We start from the raw sequence: 12,860 nt of genomic DNA, 5'->3' as shown, positions 1-12,860 counted from the left end.
TACAAACATACACTCAATGTTATACAATCAGGTAATGTTTAACAGAAAACTACCAGCCTCCAAAGTTTAGAACAGATATTGAAAGTGGATGCACAAGCGTGACCGATATGGATAGCCCTTAATCTCTGTAAACGCAAAATCTAAGGAAGTCCATGAACTTCCGGAGCTCCAGCCTAAATTCTGCACACACAAAAAACTGCATAACCTTTTACTGATCCTCGGCCTATTTCCCATATTTAATGTACACCAAGGAGTATTCGTGCTTCACTGAAAAGAAAAATTACCAAAACGACAAGAAAAATGTTTACAGGAATAGTCTTTTTAAAATAAGAAGCCAACTTTATTACTGACATTCTCATAACTCAAGTTTTTAATGTAATGTCCTTTTTGAATCTTGTTTCGTCACAAAAATTTAAAAAAAAAAAACTTTTCATGTCTTCGGGTAACCAATCAGCATTTTTATTGTCTTTAAAACTGTAAAATATGCATTTTATTCCCTAATGATTTTGACTTTACAGTAGTACTCTTCCATCTTGTCACATATTCTTTTTTCATAACATTGTTTCCATCCTCGTAATGAGTATTTCCTTGTGAAATGGCCCTTATAACTCATTTAAAACTTCATATCGTCTTCAAATTCTCTATTCGTGTAACTTTATGAAATCATTTTTTCCCCTTTAGCGCGCATCTCTAATACTTGGACAAAAAAATGCAACTCAACTACCAATTCTCCTTTGGGCACTATTCTCAAGATAAATTATGGATTATTTGCACAAAAGCAAAATGGTTTTGTCATTTCTGATCATTTTGTGTGTTTATAAAGTCGAAAATTTTTTGGTCTAAATCTATTACACAGCAGAAAAAAATCCTCTTTAGCGTGTGTGTGTCAGGGGGTATCTATTGTTACTTACTCGAACACATTTAACCCCAAAATGAGTTCAACCCAACTTTTTGTGACACTATTGGTCAGTTGGTTTGTCGTGAGATTTTTGTAATGTTAAAAATGTGCCTTGGATTAAAAAAAAATGTTGGAAACACTGCACAGCAACCACTCATAAGGCAAAAATGCACACGTGAGCTTTTTTTCTCCCACAACTGCTTCTAATTGAGCATGTAGTCAGGCTCTGTATGTCACGGCCCGGTCATGAAAAGGTCACGGTTGTGTTAGTATGACTTCACGTGTCTACACCTCTTCGAGGATTACAAACTGCAAATTTGTCATGTTTGATCAGATTATCTCTGCTACTACATGCTTTGCGCCATCTTTCTGACATTATTACAAATTGAGCGTACAAGTACTGTTTGAATGTGAAACCTGTGTGGCCAGTCAAGTGGAAACTAGAGACTGACCAATTATCGGCAAGGCCAATTATTGGCGCCGATATTTGGAAATCTGACCTATATCCGTATCGGCCTTTTTTAAAATCTGACTGGCCGATATGAAAAAAATCAATATAAAACATTATTTCAGCTCAGGTGCAGCTGCGCCTCCCTCTCCTGCCTGCTGTCTCTAGCACTAATATTCACCTCGTCCTCTGATTGGATAAATGGAGTTGAGGACAACCGATATAGGATTTTCAAATGCCAATACCAACATCTAAAAAAAATTTCAGCCATAGACTTCATAATTGTATTGACGTGTCCCATCCATCAGACGCTGCGCAACACTTTCAAGTAGGGGGCTGTCTTATAGTCCGCTTCAGTTATTCGCAGTCTGTGGCAGTTAGTCAACACATACATGGATCCAACGCCGGATTTGTTGAAAAGTTCTAAAGCTGTACCACATACAAACAGGAAGGATTGTCTCAGGAGTGATTTGTTCAAGGATTCAAGGTAATTATTATATTTTTCGTACCATGCATGCATTTTGAAACGCGAAAAAAAAAAAAATCAATGGGAGAAATTAGCCGCTAAGGTATTGGCATTATACTTCGCATTTTTTACGTAAAATGACTGCTGACTCCACTGTTTTTTTTTTTTCGCTTTTAACCAAGAACAGACACTGTTTTACGTCTATCTATAATGAATTCGGGGATTTGAAAATTCTTGTTAATAATGCTTAACTGAAAAAGCTCTTTCTTTAAATATGGCGGCCGCTAATTTCCTTAAGGACAAGCCTCATAGTTAGAATTATTTACGTAAAATAAATGCTAGTTGCACGTTTTTTTTGTTTGTTTTTTGCTTTTAACCAAGAATGGATGTTTTACGTCCACATCTGTAAAGAATTCAGGGATTTAAGCATTTATTCACAAGAATTTTCAACGAAAAAATATCTTTGTGATTCTCCTCGGTCAGCTTTGACGGCCATGCCAACAATGCAGGCCCCCTATTAATCGGCCCTGTGTCCCATCAATATCATTATGAAGTCTATGTTTCAGCCGATTATCGATATCCAAAGCGGTATTTTTTTTTTTTTAAAGCAAGAGATTATGAAAGGCATTCTCTTTTTAATGTGCTTCAACGGCTTCAAATTTACAATGATGACCTGACACTTAAAGGATTAATTCGGTCTCGTGCTACCAAACCACGAATGCAGAACTTTTTATGATTATGTACACCCAGCAAGAACAGTACATTATTTTCAAATAATTAAACCATCTGCCATGATTCAATTCGATTCAGGGGTCTTGGATCAATTGTACATAAAAAAGAAATGAAAACCGATCTGTTTAACACTTTGACTGCCACTAACAGTAATAGACGTCCAATCTCTGAATTGGGAGGGTTGGCAGCGAATGGTTGGCCATCTGCTAATGACAAACTGTTTAAATTCACAGAAAGATTGGACGGTTGGACAACTTATCAATGGCACAGAAAGAGTTACCAAAACGATAAATCTTAAAAGATGAAGATGTCGATGTGCGTTTTTATTAACCTGATTAAATCTTTTTAACCAATTGATGGATCGGTCAAGATTGATGTATTGCTACATCGCTAGTTATTAGTCAAATAATACTTTTGGGGTTAGATTTAGTAACATGAACCCGATTTTAAATGGCCCTTAGTTCAAGGATTATTTTTTTTTTTTTTTTTTTACATTCATGGCCAAGACGTGTTTACCATACAAATATTTACTGTAATTTGGACTTTACTGTCACATTGACATAGTTTAGTGAGAGTGCCTATGGTGTGTTCCGTGTTGCCTATAAACTTGGGTTATGCTGGAGTAGGAATGGAACTCATAATTTTGGGACATGTATCGGACTTCGGAGCCAAAATACACCATTTTCAGTGCCCAGTTCTAATATTGAGTGTATTACACCTGCACGTTTCCAGAAAACTACCATACTTCATTGAAAGCCATATCTAATAGGACTATAGTCATTTGTATCAAGGAAGTGATGTATCAAGATCTTTTAATGTCAGAGAGCAGCTCAGTTTAGCCTGACTTGTTAGCAAAGTTAGTCTTTGTCATGTTTGATTTTGCTCAGCTGAGTGACTATTACAAATTTTAATTCAACACAAAACAAGTATTTGTTTGCACAAGGAAAGTAAAAAAAAAAATTGGCTGCAGTACTTCAGACTCAAGTCATCTGGAAGCAACTTTTTCTAAGGGCGGTGTTGAAAGAACAATTTGAAATTGTATTAGTTTTGGGATAATTTGTAGTACACTTATGGTTTAAACTAATGAAATGGACAGTTTTAAACATTTTTAGGAACGTGTCAATTACTTATGGTGTTTCACTATAGAACGGGTTTTTTTTTTTGTATATCCTTCATTCCAAGTACAAATTCCTCATTCGTTCTTGCAAGATGGTGTTGTTTACCACTGCTAGCCTTGACACTCCCCCGCCTGACCACAATCCCTTTGTACAAACATTATGGAGACCAGCAACAGAGAAAGAAGTACGCTGTTCATCACAATTGGAGACTGCCGGCACCCACTTCAAACTCTTCTAACCCTCCCCCGGCTCCACTGCCAGTGGAAAATACCAAAACAAATCACTCCCGGGTGCCAGGAGCTCGGGTTAGAGAGAAGTCTGCCGCCGTGTTTAGAACCATCGTCACGCCAACATTTAACTATTTGGGGCCAAAATTTCATAACCCAAATACCTCCCAAAATCTAATCAAGCAAACTAGCAAAGTTGTATACGGTGCCCTTCTCCGAAACCACTGTACACTACTAAACACACTAGCCACCCTTTGATGTGAGTGATGGAGACTTTTAAAGAAGCATGACAAAGAAAAACATTTCTGAAAACCCCGTAACCATTCTGACTGCGCCTGACATTTGGTGAAACTTTTTCATTCTGTCAGTCAAGTACAACGAAGTTTTATTTTTTACTAGTGTGCTCGGTCGAGTGGTGACTGGAGGAAAATGTGGTTGACCCTGCTGGTATGCGTCTTGACAGTCAACAACCCATGCGGACGGTTGCATGTTGAACTGAGGGAGCGGGCGGAAATGCTCCTGATGAGCCACAAATAGTAATGGTCATCAATCCCAGGGGTTCTCAAACTTAGGTATTTGCAAAATAATTAGCTTTTTTTTTTTGTTTTGTTTTTTTGAATCCTCACTTCCCTTAAAGTCACTCAATCCAACAACAAATATTTGACGTCCCTGCATTTTTTTTTTTTTTTTTAAACCAAATGTGTATTACAGGAAACTTCTTTTTAAAGGAACTAAAGGTATTCTCCAATAGAAATTTGGTGGAGATTTTTGAGAATTCAAGAATAAAGTTGTACTTTTGAAATGAACTTTCTAAAATTACTTTCTACTCGTTTAAACTTTAGTATCGTAATGACTTTTCTCGCAGAATTACGACTTTTCACCCCCACAAAGTATTACAGTTATTGCAAAGACTACACCTACACCTCTTCTTTTAGCATGTTTTTTCCCCCTCTAGAAATTATGAAAAGTCCTCAGACCATTGTCATTTTTTTTCTGGAAGGTAGCTACGTATGTACGTATATGGAATATGTAGAGGCAGACCTCTACAGCTAGTAACGATGGGTAATTAACTTCAACTGGATTAGTAAAGTAAGGTTCCTTTCTATTAAACAGGCCAAGATTATTCAAATTGAAACATTTAAAAAATATATATTAATTCTGATGGTAGTCATGTTCAATTGGTGTTAGGATTGAGGGAATCTGAAAAAGTTTGAGAACCCATGGCCTAGTCAATCTCAGACAATTAATTGTATGCAAAGCTAAAAAAAATAATAATAATAATAAAACAAGAGCCACGCGGACAAATAAGCATGTCATCTCGAAGGGTTAGTAATCGCTGCAAGTTGTCAGTGCGTTAGTGGGGACATTAGACACAGACATTCTCCGTGGTGACAATGCTAAAGTCGGGTTTCGCACCGGTTTGGCTGGTCTGGTAGGAGACATGTTAGCTCACACCATGCTGTCTCCAGTGCTGGTGGTTTGGCTGGGCATGTCGCAGGTGTGCTCCTTGTGTCTGAAGGCGTGCTGCTGATGGCGTGAACAGCATTCCCCGCCAGCAGCCCCGCACACGCGCCGCTCCTCATCGCTCTCCTCCTCCAGCCCTGAGCCGTCATCCAGCTGGCAGACGCACACCTCTATCCCTGAGTCGCCGGTCACATGCCGGCGGCGAGTGATGAGCTCATCTTCCTCCTCATCGGGTGGATCTGCAGCATCCTCTCGAGCCGAGGTCAGTGACGAAGAAGCGGCGTCCTGGTTTGAGTTTAAGGCATTGGCGGTGGGCCCGGGCTGAGTTGCTTGCGAGGGTTCTGGTGGCAACGCCGCGGCGACAGTAACGATGGGCTGACTAACTTCATCAGGAAGCGCTGGAGCTGCCTCGGGAGGGTTTTCTGAGTAAGGTGGCGGTGGTGTGGGTGGATGGCCCACAACCTCCTCGTAGTCGGGAAGTTTGCAGTCATTCCAGAATCCTGAAAAGAAACCAACTTTCTAAATCGTGATTCAGAGACATTTTCCAAGGAGGTTGATACTTCCTGGTTCTAAAACGGATTGCATTGATCTTATAGTATAAACAGTAAATAAAGCATGATTCAAATAAATATACTGTATTTTCTGCACTATAAGGCACGCCTAAAACTTTTCAATTTTCTCAATAGCCAACCGTGCACCTTATACTCTGATATGCCTTAGATATGGATAAATATTGGTTAATCATGGCATGACATTCCCTTTAGCGCATATTTATTTAGTGGATGCATAACGCCACCCCTATCACTATTACTACTACTACTGCGCCTTAGGTACGCCCTATACAGTACAGGCCAAAAGTTTCGACACACCTCATTCAATGCAACACAAATGAAGGTCCCAACCCTATTGATAAAGCAATAAATTCCACTAATTAACATTGAAAAATCATACCTGTGAAGTCAAAATTTTTTTTAGGTGACCCCCTCATGAAGTTCATCAAGAGAATGGCAAGTGTGCAAAAACGTAATCCGAGGAAAGAGTGGGTACTTTGTAGATACTAGAATATCATACATGTACTGGACTGTCTCAGAAAATTAGAATACACAATATTCTAATTTTCTGAGACAGTCCTGTACATTAATCCACCATTTAAAGCAGGGGTGTCCAAACTTTTTGCAAAGGGGACCAGATTTGGCGTGGTAAAAATGTGGGGGGCCGACCTTGGCTGCCGTCCTTTACATAGAACAATATACAGGACTGTCTCAGAAAATTAGAATATTGTGTATTCTAATTTTCTGAGACAGTCCAGTATGTAGTTATTACACCTTTTTTTTTTAAGTACATAATTCCACATGTGGTAATTCATAGTTTTACTACCTTCAGTGACAATTTAAAATGTAAATAGTCATGAAAATAAGGAAAATGCACAAATGAGAAGGTGTGTCCAAACTTTTGGCCTATACTGAATATGAAAACTGTTTTAAAATAGACATTCATTGAAGGGGCGCCTTATAGTGCAGAAAATATGGTATGTGCATTTGCTATGGTTTAGTACAATTCTTTAGTCGCACGACTAGTTCCTGTCTTTCTCATTATTTTTTTGGGCTTTTTGTAGTCTAGCCCGCTAAGAGGCACTTTTCTCAACTTGTGCACCGGCAAAAGTCAGCCTCCTCGCATGGTCCACCATTTGACTTCACCACAAACATTGCCAACGCACACGAGCTTCCAACCAACACACCCACTCCACCGACTGCCAATCAGAGCAGAGTATGAGAATTGGCTCGACAGCGTCATTTTAATGAGAATCTGCAATACAGCAAAAAAAAAAAAACTAAAATTGAATTTTGAAATGACATTCCTGGTAGCCTGGTACACCAGACTCACCGCTGTTCCAGCTATTAGTGTCTGGCCACCACTCGGCGATAAAATTTCCAGGACCGAGCAAGCCACAGCAAACAGACAGCGGAGTGGACCAATCAGCGACAGGCGGACATGACGTTAGTAAAGCGACGAGGGACTTCCGCGCGGAAGTAAACATACGAGGAGAGCGGAATTTATTGAACATGGCTAGCGCGAGAGACTGTTGTTAATGACTTGTGTCAATGTGTTTTTGGTCATTTAAAACTGATTTTACCATGGATTGGAACATAGTCTCGGCTCTCCTGTTTGCCATCTGTGTTGTTGTGGAGATGACTTCCGACGCAGAATAGTGACGTTGCTCCTTAAAAACACGTCACGCAAATAAACAAATCTGATTGGACGGTTGATTTTGTCCTTGCTCGAGAGGCCTTTAATGGGCTGGGTCCTAGACTTCTCACAGTGTTTGAAAAATACAGGGAGAACAGTCTGGCCGTGCTAGGCAACATTCCGGGCACTTTCAATGCAAGTTGTCATGCAAGCCTGGTAAAATGCAGGTTGGGAAAAACATTCAAGGAACCTTTAAATCTAATACAGTTGGTAGCATATGTAGAATTAAATAACAATTGGCTGCAAAACGAGAGTGCTGAATTTTTGAAAGCACTGTCAGCGCTGCCATTTAAGCAATTTGATGATGGAATTGCAACAAAGAGTTCTCAGATTACAACAAACACAAATTCATATGACTGACCATGATCAATTTAGGTGAAATTCAATTTACACTTTTTTTTTTTCAGCGAGCCGCCTTGAAATTTTTCAACATGACTCTCTTAAGCACGCTAAATTTTAATTTTTTATTTTAAGTTCAAAATGAACAATGATCACCTGGCTCACTCCATAAACATCGCATCAGCACAGAGACATGAAAAGTACAATTGAAGAGCGTGCAGGCCCTCTACTGACTGACTCAGCACCTACAGGCAACAATAAGTCTGCAATTAATTAATATAATTAACTCATTTGCTCCCAAAAACGTATAAATATGTTCTATTTTTGTTTCAGTGTGCCCAAAACGTATTTATACGTCTTTTACGTTTTTTCACAAGAGACATCTCTAGGTTCTGATGCAAGTTCGCTCCAAAGCACAACACTCAAAATCCATTTTAAGGCAATAAAACTGGCCACTGGAGGGCAGTAGCGCATTTGGTAAGAACTCATATCGCACCATGAAAGGAAATGAATGAAGGGAAATAGTCAGGAAATGGAAGTTGGAAGAAGAAAGAAGTGTGTGAAAAATGTGGAGAACGATGTAAACACAAGGCACATGCCCGGCACAAGTTCACTAGGTGAATTCTGTTATGAGGTAGTGGTCACTACAAAAGAAAGATTTTTAAAAATCTGTCTTGATGAGACGGACAGGCGGTGATGAGGGAAAAATTTACCCCGTCTGCCGATACATTCGCGGCCACAACAGCGTCATCTCTCAGTTCAATAGTTTAGTTATGTGTAAATAAATTGTTACTTTGCTATCAAAAGCTCTATTTGTTAATCAGATGTTTGGGATGTCACAAAAGCAAAAAAAAATTGCTGTGTTAAAGTAAAAGTTATATTTGAAATGTATGCTTTTACAAAAAGCTCAATTTCTCTGTTTTTTTCATCAGAAATTGGAAAATTGCTCAAACTAAGCAATTTTCTAATGCTGATATCTAAAGAATGGAAAAAGATAAGAACTTACTTTTTTTCCTGCTGAAAGAAGAGAGTCTAATCTTTGGTGGGTTCCATGTTTATATAGCAATAGAACAGAATTTTCTGTTGGGCCTTTCAAAATCAGTCAAAATCCAGTAAACGGCTGGGAGCGAAAGGGGTTGCTCCGGTGAAAATGGCTGGGAGTGAATGAGTGAAAACAGCCTGAGACAAAAATTTAAAATCAGGCTACGGGTATCAATGCGTATACATCTCTAATAAAAGCTGCCGAATTTCATTGTGATTCGTTCACGAATCATAGAGGTGTAATACTTTTGTGTCCACCAATAATGAATTAATCAGCCCTCAGAAAGAAATTGTGCGCAGAGGATTAATGTGTGTACTTTCCAATAATATACTCAACAAATTTCATTTTGATCGGTTTTTCCACAAATAAAGGACAATTAGCAATTTTAGCTGGTGTCCTCACCAAGCCGAACAACAACAATAAGAACAAAGTGAGTGAAAACCTGAGACCTCCATCCAGGTGGTCTAAAAATGGCTACCAGAATTGGCCATAGAGGCAACTGTGCCATGTTTTGTCCTAGCTAATACCAGCAGTCGGGACAACCGGAAAACAGTTTCAAAATGGTGCATGAGGGTTGCCCTCATGTAGAATGACAAACTGTGTGGGGGATAGCGACAGTAGTGTGTTTAGGCCAGCAGCAGAGGGCTTTGATGGCTAGACAATCCAGCACTCCCTACATACCTGGATTATGTAGGAATATCACTACCACTATTTTGTAAACCGAGGCCCCGTACCCTCTTCCAACCCTCTACCCAATATTCTTTTACTCACTGAGGTTGAGAGGTGGAGGCGAAATGAAGGAGCTGGAGGCGCCCTGGTAAGCCATTAGGCTGATCTCCCGCTGACGTTGCTCCTGCTGTAGCCGCATTTTCACCCTGCGGTGCCGATAGGCACAGCAGCAACTCAGCATGATGATCAAGGTCCAAACTAACCAGAACCCTGAAGGATGAGGAGTCAGACACAAAATGAATGTAATCCACAGATTTTTTGAATAACCTGGTCAAATGAATTGCTAACATACACCAAAGCTCGTAGTAATAAGTGCAGCATTCCGTCTCTCCACAGCAGTACCCCATCTCGCAGCGGTATTGCTCATTGTTCACTCCAAAACAGAACTCCTTGCCCTTAGGTAGAAAAAAAAAACAAACACACACAAACAATTTTCCAAATGAGTTAAAACTTAATGTCGTCAAGGAAAAATTACGCCAGAATGAATCGAAAACAATTTGATGCGGCAAAGCTGATCATGGTAGAATTCAGTGAACTATTCCACCCAGTGCTTGTGAGCAATCTGATAGAACACTTGGTATATGTCACGATGGTCTGGTGATTCCAAAACACAATATCTCTATTTTTTGACCATCAAAAATAATGTCCCAGTGTTTAGGGAAACTAACAGCTCCAAGTCAGAGATACACATCTTGTTCTTTTGAGTCAGAATTATCGTTAGGCTGTTTTCAAATCAAGCAAGGCTTTATTTGGAAAACTCACTATGCTGCCATTTCATAAATCATGTCACAATATTGAAACACGTACTATCATTGTACTAAGATTCTTGAACGTTTACAAGATGGAACGCCGAGTAGTGGCAGTAGGCGACAATCATACAACATGACTGTTAAAAGCAAATTTAAGACCAGGTGGCAAATACAATTCTCCATCATTTACTATTTTTTTAAACATAAAAATCAGCTTTGTGTTTTAAATTTTGCCCTAAAAATTCGCCAGTTAACCGCAATATATTTGCCTGCATTTCCATAATTTAATTCATATTTTTAATAATCTTCGCCCGACAGGAAATATGTCATACTGAGTATGACATACTCAATTTAAAGTTGCTGAAACAATGTGTAAATATTTTTATCTAATGTTTAAAAGTAATACTTTAAAAAAAAAAAAAAAAAAAAACTACGAAAAGAGACTCAATCGAAGCTAGCCCTTCGGCCTAGAGCGCTAATATCACCAACATCGAAATAAACCCGTCAAATCGCCCGGTGCCCGTTAGCTAGAGCTAGGCGTTAATATCGAGCACCTTCCTCAAACTGCAAAATGGAGATATTAAAACGGCGAGTACGGTTGTTGCTTGTGCTTCGTCAAGGTCTCCTCGAAAGTGACCATCGACAAAATCTCGAAAACTTTGACTAACTGACGTCATCCGCAGTGAACACAACCGGAGCCAGAGTCAGTTTCCTTTGTGGAGCAGACAAAAAAAGGATGGAGCGGAGGCCTTGGCCAAGCCCATAAGCCTCGGTCTCGACTGAAAAAAATGTCCGGCCTCGAGAGGCTCCGCGTCGGCTTACCTGCACCAGAGAGACCCCGGTACACAGGAGCCCTACAATGGATCCCAGCGTTTTCTGCGGCATCTTCCTGGGTTGTCAGCCGTCGGCACGACGGAAACCATAAAAGCAAAAGTGGGTCAACTATCGACGGTGTGTCCAGGTCACTTCGGGTGGCCGGGGCGGTCTATTTAACGGTTCCGCCAGTCGCCTTCCGACATGTTTATGTTGTTTCTTGACTGAGATGGAGTAATATGAGAAAGTCTATGCGGTCTGTAGGCTGCAGGGGTCGCTGTGGAAGTTGTTTTGTCTAAATAGATTGGGAGATGACGTCATATTGTATAATTCAAGGCTATTTTCTAGCTCACCGTTTGTGAAATTGTTACTTTTTATAAATAATTTTAAAAAATGTTGACAGTAAATTGCATATGGTAGAAAACACAGACAAGGCTGAAAAAGCAAGTTTCTGCTCTTGCACCCCTCTTTCAAATAAACTGTATTTTAAGCCAATTTTTATTTGTCCGTTTTACTCTGGAAACCCCCGTTTACTGACGTCGCGCAACCGCTTTTGTTTCAACCTGGCCATAAAAAGAAGGTAAGTCCATATTTTAAACTTTGAAACAAATTACGTCACAATGAAAAAAATAGAGTCTGTAAATAAGTCACGGATATCTACCTCATAACCAAGGCCGGCCCAGCCTATACGCAGACTATGCAGCTGCTTAGGGCCCCTGACCACTAGGGGGCCCCCAATCTGGCAACCTCATTTTATACGTTGTTAATAGAGCATTGTGAATAATGTGGCGCGCATTGCCGTTTATCTATGCAAACATCCGTTTACTACAGTTTGCTTTATTTGAGTTTTGTGAGTTTTGATACTTGATTACTAGCTTAAAAAAATAAAAGTTCTTCATTAACTTCTTTCTTTTCCTCTTTTGGAAAATGGTTTGGCGCCATCTACTGTAAGTACTGACAGTCATTTGGGGTGAGAAGTTTGAAGTATGCAGTGCAACAAAATCTGATTAATATACAAAATATGGACGTATGGGTTGGATTGTATGTTTCACAGTACACTGTGACGAAATGGTGGGCCAAAAATATGGGCCCCTTGGCATTATTTTGCTTAGGGCCCCAAAATGGCCTGGGCCGGCCCTGCTCATAACTATCGCTTAATTGTGTTTTTTTCGTTACTGTCGCATTTTCCCCAATAGTTTACATGATAAATAATTGATCCAAACAAAGAAAAATTTGGGGGGGAAATGTTTAAAAGGGTAAATATATGAAAATGAAAATCTAAACCGTTCCTTGATGTCTGCGATTTCTGCACCGCGACCCTTGTTATATGTCCATGTTTCACCCATAAAATCCCCCCAAAATCCAGCTTTGGCCATTCACAGATGTGTCTTGACCCTCGGTGATACATGCTACATAGAGTTTTTGGATCGAAAAGAGATAAGTATGTGATAATATCTCGTTAAAATCATGGCGTCTTTAATTATGCTCTCACGTGCTTTCACCTCCAGTTAGGGTTTTGCTGTTTAATTTTTTTTTTTTTAAATGCCCTCCTGTTCAAAATTTTTCTTCCCACAGAAAATTGAGATTT

The 12,860-nt window shown here is 39.6% G+C and overlaps 1 protein-coding gene across 1 annotated transcript; it reads right to left on the bottom strand.

Annotated features, from left to right (window-relative positions):
- Positions 1-3,013: 3,013 nt before the first annotated feature.
- wbp1 (WW domain binding protein 1) lies at positions 3,014-11,537 on the bottom strand. The gene is made up of 4 exons (XM_057818624.1): positions 11,282-11,537; positions 10,003-10,105; positions 9,753-9,920; positions 3,014-5,853 (listed from the first exon to the last, which is right to left on the bottom strand). Exons 1-4 carry the CDS (start codon positions 11,342-11,344, stop codon positions 5,339-5,341), a joined length of 849 nt encoding a protein of 282 aa, XP_057674607.1. The 5' UTR covers positions 11,345-11,537; the 3' UTR covers positions 3,014-5,338.
- Between the last annotated feature and the right edge of the window lie 1,323 nt (positions 11,538-12,860).

The sequence above is a fragment of the Corythoichthys intestinalis genome, chromosome 17 (assembly GCF_030265065.1).
Source record: "Corythoichthys intestinalis isolate RoL2023-P3 chromosome 17, ASM3026506v1, whole genome shotgun sequence".
Taxonomy (NCBI): Eukaryota; Metazoa; Chordata; class Actinopteri; order Syngnathiformes; family Syngnathidae; genus Corythoichthys; species Corythoichthys intestinalis.
This window is presented reverse-complemented; position numbering and strand designations above follow the sequence as displayed.

Excerpts from the sequence above, each read along its gene's own strand:
- wbp1 (XM_057818624.1), bottom strand. The coding sequence starts at position 11,344 with ATGCCGCAGAAAACGCTGGGATCCATTGTAGGGCTCCTGTGTACCGGG. Across the intron at positions 10,106-11,281 it reads CCGGGGTCTCTCTGGTGCAG|GGCAAGGAGTTCTGTTTTGG; the intron begins GTAAGCCGACGC and ends TTTCTACCTAAG. Across the intron at positions 5,854-9,752 it reads GCCTCCACCTCTCAACCTCA|GATTCTGGAATGACTGCAAA; the intron begins GTGAGTAAAAGA and ends GTTTCTTTTCAG.